Source organism: Eumetopias jubatus, unplaced genomic scaffold (assembly GCF_037043125.1).
Source record: "Eumetopias jubatus isolate StellerSeaLion01/CBP00866 unplaced genomic scaffold, mEumJub1_p1.0 scaffold_27, whole genome shotgun sequence".
In the NCBI taxonomy this organism is placed as follows: domain Eukaryota; kingdom Metazoa; phylum Chordata; class Mammalia; order Carnivora; family Otariidae; genus Eumetopias; species Eumetopias jubatus.
Window position 1 is genome coordinate 372,993 of NW_028274833.1, and position 15,411 is coordinate 388,403.

The 15,411-nt window shown below is 61.6% G+C and overlaps 1 protein-coding gene across 1 annotated transcript; it reads left to right on the top strand.

Annotated features, from left to right (window-relative positions):
• Nucleotides 1-560: 560 nt before the first annotated feature.
• On the top strand, nucleotides 561-3,158 carry LOC148161998 (testis-specific Y-encoded protein 3-like). The gene is made up of 6 exons (XM_088020443.1): nucleotides 561-791; nucleotides 1,571-1,726; nucleotides 2,442-2,519; nucleotides 2,659-2,770; nucleotides 2,869-3,014; nucleotides 3,108-3,158. Exons 1-6 carry the CDS (start codon nucleotides 561-563, stop codon nucleotides 3,156-3,158), a joined length of 774 nt encoding a protein of 257 aa, XP_087876569.1.
• The last annotated feature ends 12,253 nt before the right edge of the window (nucleotides 3,159-15,411 follow it).

Here is a 15,411-nt window from a genome sequence, read left to right on the forward strand (position 1 = left end):
CATTTCCGCCGAGCAGACAGGCGGTTTCGGGGCCTCTGTCTCCTGGAATCGCACGATGACTACTCCAGGGCCTGGGCTGACCATTTCCACGCACACTGGACCAGGCTTCCCGGTGGTGCACACAGTGTCCCGAGTCTCAGAGGAGTCTCTTCGGGAAGGGCGAGGGACAGCTTCGCATTGCTGGTAGAAAATCCAGGCAGAAGGCGCGCCCGACGAGGCCGCGGCAGGGGCGTGGGCGGGCTGGTGGGGTGCGGATGGTGTTGGGGGGCGGCGTGGGGGTGGGAGGGGTGGGGTCGGTGCACTTGGGAGCCCGAGGCCCCCCCCGAGGAGGAGCACTGGCGGGCTCCCTTGCTGGATGGCTGTCTCCCTTGCTGGAAGGCTGTCTCCCGAGGGGGCGAGGGGCGGGGCCGGTGGCGGCCACGCCCACCACCGTGCGACTGGTGGGACCCGGGGGCCGGCCCGCGTCCTGGGCGTGCCTCAGGGACTCGATATCTCCAGGGCCGCACGGGTGCCCCGTCGACGTCGTCTCCTTGGACACCTGGCCCCAGGCCCTTGTGCGCATGCGTCCCAGAGTCCGGAAGCATCCGGCAAGAGACCGTTATCGGTCGCCGCCCCTGGGCGCCGGACGGAGCCCCACCTGCCGAGCCGCTTGCGGAGGCCTGCGCTCACACCTCCAGCCTTTCCCTCGCAGCTGCCCCAGCGAGGCAGGGTCCGGGGGTGGCGAGGCGGGCTTCGGGGGAGGCGGGGCGGTCCCCAGAATCCTGGACCTGCCTCAGTCGGGGAAGGGGCCGGTCACGAGGTGTCTGTGCCCGGGGATAGAGGCCCCCGGGGCGCGCCGGGGGCGCTGAAGGCCCTAGGTGTGGGGATGGCAGACGAGGCTGTGCGGGAAGGGGAGGAACGATGGGAGAGAGAGGATGCCATCCTGGTGGTGGAGCTGGTCCTAGTGGTGGGTGACCTAAGGTTGGTGCTGCAACTGGCCTTGTTGGAGGGGCAGGACGGAGAGGACGAGGAGGACACGGAGGAGGCCGCGGAGGAGGTAGACGAGGCTGACACGGAGGAGGAAGACGAGGCTGGGGAGGTTGAGGAGTCCGAGGAGGAGGGGGAGGAGGCTGTAGTCGCTGAGCAGGAGCAGGGGGAGGAGGAGGAGGATGTGGACAGGGAGGAGGAGGGGGAGCCTGAGCATGCGGAGAACGAGGAGGCTGAGGAGGCTGAGCAGGAGCCAAGGGAGGAGGAGAAGCCCGAGGAAGAGGAGGAGGTGGAGGGGCCTGAGGAGGCTGAGCAAGAGGAGGGGGAGGAACAGGCTGAGGTGCAGGCTGTTGTGGAAGAGGCTGAGGTGGAGGAGGCTAAGGAGGAGCATGTTGGAGAGGAGGTGGCTGAGGCAGAGGAGGCTGGGGAGTGCGAGGAGCCTGAGGAGGGAGAGGAGGCTCAAGAGGCTGAGGAGGAGGCTGAGCACGAGGACCAGAGGGAGGAGGGCCAGAAGGAGGAAGAAGGGGCGCAGGAGCTGCAGGAGAAGCAGAAAGGGGAAGAACAGCCAGAGGGGCGGCGGGGTCCGATCCCGTCCCCGCTCGAGGCTCTAGAGGCCTTGCAGTCAGAGCTGGAGCCCGAGAATAAACAAGCCAGCAGGTCCTCCTCTCGGCTCAGACTGAGCTATTGTCGGAGGCGGCAGCGTCACCTGGAACACCGAAGCGCCCTTATCCGGGGCATCCCTGGCTTCTGGGCCAAGGCTGTATCCTTGACGCTGTCATGGAGGAACCCGGATGTGGCCGGGCTAGAGCAAGAGGAACTGAAGGGAGGGGGCCGTTGAGTATCCAAATACATCGGTTGGAGAACCCCCCTCAACCCCAGCCACACCCCCGGCCGCGCCGCGGTGTGGGGGCCACGCTCATGCCCTGGTGATCCCGACAGCCTCAACATCCTCGTTCTGGGGGTGGGGTGGGGCCTGTGGGCCTCAGAGTGCTCTTGATGTGGCAAGAGGCACTGGAAGACCAGTGGGGGAGTAGGAGCAGAGGTCCAGCTCAGAATTAGGAATTAGGAGCCGCTGCAGGGCTTCTTCTCACAAAACAGCTGGAGGCAAAGCTCAGGTTCCCCTCGGGGTAACGCAGCAGGCCAGTGGCTGTGAGTGCCCACCTGCTCAGCCTGAGGCAGGAACGTGTGCTTGTCCGGAGATGAGCTAGTTGTGTCTGGCCGTCAGCACAGGAGGATGAGCTGGGGAGGGGAGTGTGGGGCGGGAGGGGTGGTCTCTGAGCATGCACAGCTTCCTGTGTGAGTGCCGAGATCTGCAGCATCCCGTGTGGGGACCCAGCGGGCCTTGACGCAGCCCGTGGGGAGGGAATGCAACCCGGGGAAGCAGAGGGGAGGCAGTGCCCGGCCGCTGTCCAGACTTGCTCTGTTGTTGTAGCTCTTTCATCTCCAGCCCTCGGAGGGTCCTTGACTCACAGCAGTTTGTGAACCACCCCCAGATGTCAGCCGTGATCAGTAAGGAAGATGAAGGCCTCCTTGGCTACATGACGGATTTGAAGGTCTGGCGTGGCAGACTGAGACCGGGGCGGGGGACGGGAGTGGGGAGCGTGCCGTAGTGATCCATCTCTGAAGTCAGGACGGGGAGGTTCTGCTGGACAGAGATTTCACCCCCGTCTCCCCCACTCTGCCACCCGGCAGGTGGAGGATCTCAGGTTTCCCCGTGATTGCCGCCAGATCCTGCTCTTCTTTCGCAAGAACCCCTACTTCCGGAATGAAGTCGTTGTGAAGGAGTATGTCCTCAGCGCTGCTGGTAAGAGGCCGCCGCCTGGATGGGCGGCCACAGGGACAGGAGGGGGGTCGAACCCGATTCTTTACCCGGTGCCTTCTCACATCCTTGTCTTCCGGCAGGGTACGGGCCTTCTCATTCCACTCCCATCCAGTGGCACCAGGATTATGAACAGGAGGCCTACAGTCGCAGGGACCACAACACCAGTCTTAACTTCTTCAACTGGTTCTCTGACCCCAGCTTTGCCAGCTCTAGCAGGATAGCCGAGGTGGGGCCCTGTGACAAACAGCGGGAAGGACCCTGCTGGGCTCCCCGGCTGCTTGGGATGGGCCTCTGAGCCCTGCCCCGTTTCCCCTGCCAGATCATCATGGACGACCTGTGGCCCAACCCCCTGCAGTACTACATGAGATAGAAGGCCCCAGGAGAGGGAACCGAGAGGAGGACAGGTGAGGGACCCAGGGTGTGGATGCCGAAATGTGCGCCATGGGGCTGTGTGGAACCTCGGCTCCACCAATGGAGACCCTGAGGCTCAGAGGAACTCTCCAACGCAGGGGCCCCGGGTCAAAAGGGCATCACCGTCAGAGAGGGAGATTGGACAAGTGCAGTGCCAAACGGCTTCTGCCTGGGGAATCTTGAGGCCGGCGGGGCCAGGCAGCATCCATGAGCAGAGCTGGGGAGGCAAAGGCGGCTCGGCAGCTGCACTTGGGGGAATTGTCATTCCGGGGCCATGAGCCCCAACCTCAGGTCTCCTAGCACCGCCTTACACTTAGGCCCACCAACGTTGCCTCCCGTCATGCTTGGCAGAGACGTGTGGGTATCCTGGCGCAAAGGCTCACCCCGCCGCCCCGTCACCTTTCTGTGTTGGTCTGGACACCACCGTTGAACCCTTCATTTCCATAGGCAGCTCCTTTCCTCCCGCCCCCAGGCACGCCGAAAGCACTGGCCAGGGTGCACAGATTAGTTGAATACATGGGTGGAGGAAAGGTAAGGAGATCACAGTCAGCAGCAGGGAGTGGCATGGGAGAGGGACCGCCGTTCCCAGGGAGGGCCTTCAAACCCTGAAGCAACCTTACCTATGGCCCAGAGAAGGTACACACGGGTCTCCTCCTGTGTGCGTGTGTGTCTGTCTGCGTCTCGGTGTGTCTGACCCTCCCAGGGAGCATCAAGAATTTGAGATGAATATGAGGGAGCATCGCACTTGACCGAAGCCAGTCCAGAAGCTTCACATGCTCAGGCCAGTTCCTCTGCGCAGGAAGTAACCGAAGACTGGTGCGGGGGCGAAACATAGGGCAGATTGAGGCCCCAGGAGCCCTGGAAAAACATTGAAAGTTGATAAACAAGTTCAAGTGTGCTTTGTGTGTGTGCACGCGCGTGTGCGATGGCGCTCGGGTGTGCGCGCTCCCCTTTGGGGATGGGGGTCGGGGGAGGGCCTGAGCACATCGGCCTCATGTGGGTGTTTGACTTCTCTGCCTGGGCATTGCCGGCCCGTGGAATGGCTCGGCCTGTATGCTTGCCCAGAGGGCTAGGTCACACATGCGTGGGGACTGCATCCCAGGGGGCAGAGGTCCTTCCCCTGGAGGTGCGGGGGTGCGGGGCAGGGAGCGGAAATGAGACCAAGGCCCGCTCCCTGGGGCTCATCTCTTCCCTGGAGAAATGAGGACGTTCAAGGAAAGGGAGCGACGAGCCAGGGCCAATGTGTGTAGGACCCAGGTTCAGTGGATGGAGATGTCAGTCGTCCAGGGATGCTCCCTGGTGGGTGACCTCAGACACATCCACTGCAAACGCCACGGGGGAGGCGGGGGGAGAACCCAAGGTTCATTACTCAGTTGAGCGGGCGCTGGAGCTCTTCCTGGGCCTAGGAATGCGCACAGGCTCTTGCTGACACGGTCAGCCTCTCAGAAGCAGCAACGATGATAGTGAGTGTGGGTCAGGCCTGATGGCGGGACGCTGGGAGAGGGGACAGAGTGAGGTGGGAAGGTAGGAAGGATGGCACATTCAGTCGGGCACAGGAGCCAGGGCGAGCGTCTAATCTGTGGGGAAAGACACGCATACACACACACACACACGCACAGATGCACACTCAGGGGCACAATCACTCACCCCCCATACGGACACACTCTTTCAGGCACTCCCACACACTGACACCCACACTCACTCTCACTCACCGCCCCACCCACACTCCTTCACTGACCCACATCCCCTGACATACGCCCACTCGGTCCCTCACTCAGGCACACACTCACTCAGGCCCCTCCCCCACAGGCTCCTTCACTCACATGTCCTGACACTCACACACTGACGCACCCATGCTCCCCCAGAAGCCCTAGGCCCCTGTTTCCCTAGGGCCCTCGTTTGGGGTCCGCCAGAGTGCAGACAGTCCGAGGGGAGGGGCGGGGGTAGCACGATTGGTAAGTGCAAGGGACGGGCCACTCACCCGTGTGCTCTCTGTCCCATGATGACTCTGGGGCTGATATCCCTTAGCCTTCTGTGCGTAGGTCCATGGAAAGACCTGGAGCACACAGAGCAGCTGTCTAACGCCACACCCAGGAGGCGGTGAGGTGAGCCACTGGGGTGGTCTTCCCCCAAGCGGACGTCTGCTTTCCTGAGATGCCTCTGCCTGGGGAAGCTGGCAGACAACCGAGTCCGCTGCCAGTAGAGTGGGGAGATGTGAGCGTTTGCCCCACGAGGCTCTTCTCCATCCCCAGCTAAAGTGGCTGCAAGGACAGCAGCCCTGAGGGTGACAGACGATACTAACATTCCTGCCCCGCACCGCGCCGCACCGTGAAGCTCCCCTCTCCACAACTTCCGGGAAGTACGGCGGCTCTTTCCCAGCGGAGGGTTTGGCAGTCAAACAGCACGGATGCTGCTTGTCCCTTTCAGTATGCAGGACAGATCGCCTATCCAGCGTCAGGTTGTGGATTTGATGATCTGTAGGACCTAGCCTTGCCCCTTCCAGGGTGGGAAGAGGCGCCTGAGGCTCTAGGACGGAAGGCTTGGCTCTCTCAGACTACGGGGAGACTGGCCTTCTCAGCTTCTTGGTCTGTAAATGCCGGGGTACCCGCCAGCTGGCCATTGGCTCCGCTTGTGCAGGTCAGATGAAAGTGTGACCTCAAAATCCGCAGCGGGACCAGGATAGCTCCCATGTTGGCGCACGGTCTGAGGGTTGTCCTAGGCTGGGCCGTTTTGGTGGACCGCAGGGTGTTCCTCTACACTCGTGCGGTTTGCTCGGGTGTTGCCGAGGACGTAAAGATTGGGGGGAGAGTTGGGCATAGGGGCCCCCACCTCTTAGCATCTCTGGCCAGCGCTCGGGCAACGGCGTGACGTTGAGGCCCGGCCCGGAGAGAAGGGTGAGGCGGGGGTGGGGGGCGGAGGCTTTGGGAGATCAGGGAGCCCCAGATGTCAGGAGTCCATTGGATGCTGAGGGCGTCAGGGCCAGGGTCCCCAACAGGAAAGCGGGGAGCCGGGACAGCTCAGACAAAACTGTGCTGGCGCCCCGTTTGACCGCTGGGATAAGACCATGAGAGAATCCTGTCTAGCAGGCTCTGCAGGGGTGACCTTTCCAGCACGACCCAAAACCAAGCCACTAACCATGACACATCCGTCGCTGTCACGAGCTGAGGCACTTAGTCTCGAGATGTCGGCCCACAAGACCCATCATCACGGTAGACGGGCAAGCCCTGATTGGCAACACTTTGGCAACAAATCCACAGGCGGTCCACACTCAAGGTCCTGGAAAGAGCTTATAAGAAACCCTAAGTCTGAACGGGAACCCAGCAGCCTTCTCAGGGACTTTTGTACTCTGGCTCAATAAACTTTCCCTGCTGCCCGGTGCTCTTCGTCTGGTCTACCTCTTCCTTCCTCGAAGCAGCGCGGCCAAGACCCCAGGCACTAAGGGAACAAAACTCCTGTAACCCAGAGTGCAGTCTGATCGGAGAGGACCGCCTCAGGAATTCATGAGCGTTCTGGCTCCATGGTTCTGAAGCACGTGCTTCAGTCCCTGGCCTCTCTGGGTCTTCGAGTTCTTCTCTGCGTAAAGGGTGGATCGCGGGCGTCCCACTTTGCCCGTGTTTCTGTGTCTTCCTGAGCGTGCCTTGCCTTGGTGTGTCTTGGCCTGGCTCTGCCTGTGCCGTCATGTCTCGGTTCTCGCATCCGCGCCTGAGCCCCGGACGGGCACACCTGCGCCCCCATAAGTGCCTTGGGGTTTGCGAGTCTCGCTGCTTTGCTCCAGCTGCCGGGCTGTTGACCTGACTTGGGTCTGTTGTGAGAGTTCCTGTCTCTGAGTCTGTCTGCCTGTGGATTGGACCCCGTTCCTTCCATTTCGGGATCGGAATCCTGGCCTCCTCAAAACGGGCAGGAGGGGTGGGGGTGGGGGTGGTGCTTTACTAATCACTGGTGAGCCCTGTGTAGTCCTTTGCTGCCCGTACCGTATTGGGCGCTGTGACACCTTCAGTACAGATGAGCAGCCACGCACCGAACCACCAGTCAGCGAGCGGCAGGGATCAGAGTGGCCTCGCTTAGGGCGTAAGGTCACTCTTCTTACTCCGTCCTCCCTCTTCCAACTGCTCTCTGGCCTCGGGCCTAAAAGGTCAGTCTCTTGCACGGAGCATAGACTTGGGCAGCTTTTCAAAGGCAGAACGTTCTGCTGTTGTGCACATTGAGCGGGTTGCTGCCTACCCTCTTTACTGACCAGGGCAGATTGGCGTCCGCTGATGCACTACTTGGTTTCTGCGTACCCCGCGACATTTCCCATCCTCAATGCCTCCGTTACTTCCTCCTCTGGTGTCTCATTCATGTTTTAGGTACGTGTGAACACTGACATCTTTGACACCGCAGGATGGAGCTCTGCTCGGCCTAGGAGAAGTTTGAGTTGCAGTGTGAGTGAGGGAGGTACGCAGGGTCGCGTCAGGGACGTGTGGGTGTCCGTCACGTCCACGGGGTCCTTCCTGCCCCCTTCGTTCTGAAATCTCTCTGCAAACGCTTGGCTTATCCACACGCTAGGGACACAGCCAAGTACGGTTTCCTGCAGGCCTCGGGCACCTTGGGTCTGCAGAACTCCTGCGCCTGGCCGACCTGAGTCTTCATACCCTCGGGCCGACACCTCCCCCTTGTGCCCTCCCCCACCCTGTTCACCACGTAACCTCAACTTTCCCCTCTGGTTGCTTGCACACCTCGGACTTAACTTTCAGCTTCCGCATTCATGGGTGGTTCCATCCAGTAGGCCCCCTTCTGGGGCTGGCTTCTTTCACTTTAGCACAGTGCTTTACCGCATCTACGTTGGACGCACCTTTTCGGTGCTCTCCCCTCTCACACTGCAGCAAACACCTTAGCCGGGGGGGACCCAGGTCGGCCAGTAACACGGACTTGGTTGGCATAAGGCGCGAGGGGCCTGCTCCCGGCTGTCTGTCATGACTCCACGGAAGGGCATCAAACTGCATACAAGATACAGCTCTGTGCGTGCTCAGCTGAGGAATGCAGACGGATGCCTGCTTGGACGGATCTGTCTTTGGGGCCAGATAGGCAGCCCAGAGTACTTCCATACTCAAATCCTGCTCTGGTGTTTGTTATGCATGTACTCTACGGGGTGCCTTATTTCAGGCCAGCAGCTTGACTTAATGGACATACGGACGCGCTTCTTTTCGGCAGGCCGGACTCTCCTTAGCATAGAGCCCGCCTCCCACCTCCATCCCAGCCCCACCCCTCCAGACCCTCGGGCTCATCCTTCCACTCCTTCTCCTTTTGTCTTGTGAACATTTTCTGGGTCATTCGTGCCAAACATCGCCTGCACGTTACAGTAGTTTATCTCTGAACCTGTCGAACGTATCACGCACCGCCTTCTGGCCTCCGTGCATCCGTAGGGGAAGCTGGCTCTTCCTCTCCCTGAGGCTCCCTGGTGTGTGATCGGTCAGTCCCAACTCTGTAGGCTGCCAAGAGCCATGTCTCTGCCTCGCTGGTCCACTGGCCTGGGCATCTTTTGGGAGCGTGCCTTCCGCTAGGAGCGCACCGGGCTCCTTGGATGTGCAGAGTGAGTATTGTGGGCCAATGTGCAAAGCCCTGTCACCTTAGGTCTTCGTGCAACTGCTGCGTGACTAACTCCCTCCCACCTGTCTCTGGCGTTCCCGACTCGTGCCTGCCGGTGGTGGGCATGAGGGTTTCCCGCAGACCTCTGAGAAGCCTTCACTTCATTTCTTTGGGGCTTTGCCTCTCCATCTCACCCCGCATGACCTCGTGGGATCTGTCTGCAGGTCCACAGGTGCCTTCAGATCTCCTCTTGACGTCCAGGGAGGAATGTTTCCTTTCAGGCTGTAGGCTTTGCAGTGTACAGAATTCAGCCTCCCTCCCTGCCTCCGGCCGTCCTCGCTTCCTCCCTCTCTCCCCCCCCTCCCTCCCTGTCCCCATGCCTCCCTCCTCCTCTGCCCTCCTCTCTCCCTCGCACCCCCTCCTCTCACTCCCTGTTCCTCTCCCTGGGCCCACCCTCTCTCCTCCTCTCCTTCTCCACGCTGCTCTGCGTTGTTATCCGTGCAGGGTTGCCCGTTTGCGTCGACAAGTAGAGTTTGAAACGGTGACGCGCTACCGCCCAGAACCGGGCACTTCACCCCAAGGGGGCTCCTCCGGCCTCTTTCCGGTCAAATACCCCCTCCTGCCACGGGCGGGCCGACCCATTTCTCTTATGTTCGGGAGGCCCTCCCACGGTGCAACACCAACACCCTTAGCCTTGCCATCACCCACTGGGCCTTCCTCCACCCTCATGCATCGTGCATCGTACACATTCCAGAATGCCTCCCTGCAGCGGACCGGCATGAGGTGTGGGACTGTCACCAAGGACATGCTGAGTACCGGAGAAAGGGCAGGTTGTGCTGCAAGTACTCACTTTGCCATCTCCTCCCTGGGTGGCACTCCACTGAGTGAGAGACAGACCAAGGAAGACCTTGCAGCAGAGCTGGGGCAGCCAAGACAGCCACAGCTCCTCAGCAGGGCGATTTAAAGCAGGCTCTGTGGACCATTATGCTGGAGCTCGGACATCCCTGGCAGTTATGGTGAGGCGGGAAGGCAGACACAGGGAAAGGGAGCGCAGAAGTCAGACAAGGAGGGAGAAAGCAAAGATGAAGGGCCCGGCAGAGGAAAGTGATAGGAGCGAGAACTACCAGTGGCTTTAACGAAAGAACACACCCAGAGTTACTCTTTAGGCTACGTGGGCGGCCCATTAGCATGCCACCGAGTCCCAATCGCGGACCTCACCGGGGCTGTGCCGGTGGTTGTGTAAGCACAGAGGTGACCTCGGACATTGGCTCCTTGTTAATTTCAGGCCAAATATCTGTGTGTGGTTCCTCTCTTTGTAGGAGAGGCAGGCCGTTGGGGCGGGGAGGTCCCTGCGTTCGGGAGCCTGCTGGGCGTCCTCCTGACTCCCTCGCGCACCGGTCGGGGAAACGGGGGAGTGCCGTGTGGACAGCCATGTGGCGGTGGTTGGAGCACCGTCTGATGACTTCAGGGCTTCGCCCCGGCGTGACTAAGAAGGGGCCGGGTGAGGTTTCCGGGCGGCGGGCAGTCACCCTATTGAGCCGCTGGGTTTGAATTCCCCGGTGCCAGTAGCGTGTTCCCAGGGGAACTGATGAGAAGGTGAACACAAGGTTTGTGATAGCAGGGACTTCCCGGGAATGGCCTGGGAGGTGTGAGTGAAGAAAAGGGGCAGGGACCCGTCACGGACGCCAAAGCTGAGCAGATGCTCTTGCGCACCGGCTCCCACGGGGGCGAGGGGCGGGGCCAGGTGCTGCCACGCCCACCGCCGCGCATCTGGTGGGTTCCCGGGGCCAGTGAGCGTCCTGGGCGTGAGGCCGGGGTTCCTTCCCGCCAAGGCCATATTCGCCCCCCGCCCCCGCCCCGCCACCCAGACGCCACCGGTCCCCAAGGCTTTGTGCGCATGCGTTCCCCAGGCCCGAGGCCTCTGCTAGGTACGGGCCTCCAGCCGTGGGCGCCAGATCTCCACCTGCCGGCCGCTTGTGGGAGCCGCGTGCTCGCCCCTCTAGCTCCTTCCCTCCGTGGCTGCGGTGGTTCGGTCTAGGGCCCCAGGGAGAGCGAGGCGGGGTCCGGGGCTGCCGGGGCTGCCGGGGCTGCCCCGGCATCCCTGGACCAGCTTAGTCCGCTGCCGCTGAGGGGGTCGGGGGGAGGAGGGGGCCCGTGGGGAGGCAGGTGCCTGGAGTGAGGCAGGGGTGCCAGAGGCCCTGGGTGCGGGGGGCATGGCGGCAGAGGCTGTGCGGGAGGCTGAGAACCGGCAGCGCAGAGGCGAGGCCGGCCCGGGGAGGATTTGGTGGTCGTGGGGGAGGATATCTTGGCGGCGGTGGGGGTCGTGGCCGTGGAAGACGAGGAGGTGGCACAAGCAGAGCAGGACGAGAAGCTGCAGGAGCTGCGGCAGGAAGGGCCAGTGCTGGGTGCCGATCGAGCCGGGGGCCCCACTGGCCGCGCTGGAGGATGTTCAGTTAGCGCTGAGCTCTGTGGATGCCCAAGCTCCCGGGGCCTACTTGCGGCCCAAGCGCAGGATGAATCAGACGTGAAGTACTCACCTGGCTCGCCGGAGGGCCATCATATCCAGGGCATCCCAGGCCGTATCCTTCCTCCGGCTGGTGGGGCTTGGCTGCTGTGGAGGATCACCGCGAGGAGGGCAGCAGCAGAGCCACGGCCAGGGCCATGAGCGCTGGGGGGAAGGGCTCTTCGCCCCCTTCCCGGGTGGGAGTGGGCCCAGGATCCCTACAATGCACAGCAGAGGAAGGCGGGGCGCGGCGGGGGTGAGAACGCTGGGGCTGCGCCCTGTCCAGACCCTGTCTGTGCAGAAGCTGCGGGCGGAAGCTTTGGGGCTGCAGCACACTCCCAACAGCCTTGCGGGGTTCAGGGAACACGGGTCAACACGCTTCGACAAGTAGTGTAGCACAAAGCCCGCTTGGCTCAGAGCAGATATTGGAAGGAAACGTTTGCTGGGTACATGGGGCAGACGGAGAGGCTGCCCTCGCACCTTCCCTGTCCTTCAGAGCCTGCGTGGTTTTCCAAAGAGTTCAGGGAAGACCCACAATGTCGTCCGCTCTCGGGTTGCCAGGCAGTCAGCTGGCCGCCTCGCTTCGGCCGACCGCGGGAACCCAGACACGGCGCTGCCGGGGTGCCGCAAACTCTATCTCCACAGGCCCCACACAGCCCGGCCGAGGCCCCAGGCCCAGGCGCCTACCCGCAACTTTCCTCCCTGCCTGTCTCTCCCCCTCTGTGTCCTCGCCCGCCCTCTCCCCCTGTCCTCTCTGCCCTCCCTCTGTGTCCCTTCCTCCCGGTGTGGGCTCTCTGTCCCTCTCTCTCTTTTGCTTTCCCCCTGCCCCCACCTACCGCTTTCCCTCCCTCACTCGCTGACTCTGCCAGGACCACCCTTTGGGCCGTGGGTGCGCAGCCGTGCTCCAGGTGACCCGAGCGGCCCCCTCCTGGGCACAGGAGGCCCCTCAAAGTCACGGGGCTTCAGGCAAACACACAAGCAATCCCGGCCGTGACAGTGGGACGGAGCACATCCAGCCGTCCAAAGCAGTGACTGCCCGCAGGCCACACGCACAGGCCAGGGGGACTTGGGAAAACAGCGCAGTCAGGCCCTCGGCCTTGCCCTGTCGGGGGCAGGCAGCCTCAGAGGTGTTGGAACCCAAGGGACTCCCCAGGGTGGAGCAGGTGGGTAGAAAGGGCAGGAGCTGACGAGCTTGGGAGGGCGGCAGTCCTTGGCGTTTCCGCACTTTTGCAACTTCGGTCGCTTGCTCTCAGCCGGGAAGGTCCGGGTGGCTCCTGCCTCTCTTTCCGTAGCACGTGCCGGCGAGGATCCTTGACCCAAGGCTGATCCTGAAACACCCCAAGATATCAGCCGTGACGGGTGACCAGGACAGAGACATGCTCAGCTCCATGACCAATTTGGAGATCAGTCCTGGGAGACGGAGGCTGGGGGAGGCCCGGTGGCCGTGAGGTTTGAGCAGGAGGGGGCCGGGCAAAGTGGTTCAGTGCCGTAGCCAGGCGAACAGCTCGGGGCACCTAGAAGACACGTTCCCCCTTCCCGTCCTCTTTCTTCGGCGGGGCAGGTGAAGGTACTGGGCCATCCCAAATACCGCTTCAGGTTGATGTTTTCCTTTGGGAGCAACCCCTACTACCAGAACAAAGTGAACGTTAAGGTGTATAGCCTTAGCAATGACGGTGGGAGTGGGCTTGAGCTTCGAGGATGCTGGGGGCGGGCAGGGGGGAGCACTTGGGAACCGGAGGGGAGGTGCGTGGGGCGGACCAGGCCCAGGAGGGAGACGGGCTGGGAGTTTGAGACGGAGAGAAGGCGAGAGGGCGTGGGTCCTAGGCCGTGGAGAGCCTCTCCTAAATTTTCCCTTCCTGCAGGATATAGGGCGTGTCGTTCCACACCTGTCCAGTGTTTTTGGGACTATGAACGTGGATCTGCCTGCCGCAGGCACGACACCGCCAGCCTTAACTTCTTCAACTGGTTGTGTGACCCCAGCGGCCCAGGGTCTAACAGGATCGCCGAGGTGGGGCCCCTGGCGGCCTTCGTCAGCCGGGGTGATGCCCCAGCCCCAGCTGCTTGGAACGGGGTCCAGGGCCTGTGCTCAGCTGGCCTGTTTCGACTACCAGGTCATAATCGAAGACCTGTGGCCCAATCCTCTGCTGTACTACCCGAGTTAGGAAGGCGTCCGAAGGGAATGAACTGCGAGGAGTGCCTGTCGGTGAGAAGCCAGGGCTGCTGGGTCCTGACTTGTGTGTGTGGAAGTTGCCGTGGGACAGGCAGATTAGTGGTGGGGAAACTGAGGCTCAGAGGAGACTGGGCCCCAGCTCACCCAGGGAGCGGGTAGCAGGGTGAGAAGTGAACCTAGGGGAACTCAGCACAAATCCACGTGGGTGCGTCCTTTCGGGCAATTTCAGGCCCCTAGGCTGGCAGCCGGAACGTCCCAGGTCACTCGGGAGAAGCAAGGTTTCTCCACCCCGTTATTCTGAACTGACACCTGTGCGCATCAGCCCCTTTCTCAGGACCCCGGCCTCTCGTTCAGTTGGGGATGTTCTGCCAGTCTTTTCGATTGGAGCTCCTTTTCCCGGCCCGCTCCTTGCCGAAATTCCCCCACTTCCCTCCATGTTCCGGACCCCCCCGTGGCTTCCCACGGCCTCATGGCCATTCTTGGGAATGGCACTGGGCCATGGGCTGGAGGCTCCTGAGTCTCTAGGTGAGGAGGAACAGGATCTCACGAGGACAGAGGACACCCTCATCCCGCCTTGGCTATCCTTGGCATTATGCAATTTCACGAATCTTTAACGTGTGTGTGTGTGTGCGCGCGCGCGCGTGCGCCCAGGTCACGGAAGCCGTGTGGACGTGGACCACACAGAGATCATAGTCTGACCAACCAGAAGATGTCAAGGAGATATTCACCACTGTGAACGATGGGTGGATGAGTTAGGTGATGCTTTGCCTGCACAGGACAGAAAGGGGGGAAAGGATCACGTGTGGCAGCTCTGGAGAGTATCCAGCACGTATCTGAACAGATGGCGACAGACATAAGTTAAGAAGGGCTTTGCGTCTGTGTGTGGGTTTGTCCTTGGAGCCAGGACAGGGCGAGGAGGCTATCTGCCTCGTGAGACCCTCTAACCCCCGACGTGTGGAATTGCCTATGTGGCGGTGATGTTCAGCATGGGCACAGGGCAGGCCAGGGCATGGCATGAGGACATCCGAGGCAGGCTCAAGAGGAGGGCAGAAAAGGCAGACCTCTGTTCACTAGTGTCTGATACTTCAGGGCAGGTCACACAGGCGGGGAAGGGTCCTGGAGTGCAGGGCCCTCGTGGCCTGGTGGCTCCCGGTACCGCCGCGTTGACACCGCTTGGGGAACTTGGCCCAGTACCCTTGCTCCTGGAAGTGGGCCCCGCACTGCTGTGATGCGCTCCCAAGCATGCGTCCGGTCAGGAGCACTGCAAAACCCATGTGTCCCGGGAAGACTAAGGAGGAGGCCGTCCCTGGCGATCCCTGTGGACACATGCCCTCCTGCGCTTCACCACCCGCCCACAGGGGGCAGTTCCAAGGACGTGCGAGGGAAGGCAGGTGTGACTGGTGGGCACTGTGGGTTTGTGAGTGGGCTGTGTGTGAGGGAGATCTGCGTTCGGGTGTGTGTGTGCTCACGTGCAAGTGTGTGTGTGTGTGTGTGCTGGCATGTGCAGTCAGCTGAGCAGGCCTCTTTGCCGGGGATTGTGTATGTTTGTGCAGTGTGTATGTGTTTGCATGCACACATGTGTGTGTGGCAAGCGTGCATGCCTGTGGACCGGAGACCATGCGTCCTGGTGTGTGTATCGGGGGTGTGTTTGCAGGTGCACGGGTATGTGTGTTTGCGAGGCCCTGTGTGCGTAAGAGTGTGTAGGGACCCTGAGTATTTATGTGTTGTGTGTGTGTGTTTGCATGCCGACGTATGTGTTGATGTGTGTGTCCAAGTGTGCATGCTTGAGTGCCACAGACCTTGTGAGTTGGTGGGTGTTGCCTGAGTGTGTGTTTGCACATGGACGGGTGTGTGTGGGCGGTGACCATGTGCACATAGCTGTGTGCAGACACCATGTGTGGTCCTATTTCATTTGTGTGCGTGTTTGCATGCGTGTGTATGTGTGTATGTGTGTGGCGATGGGTGAGTGCCTGT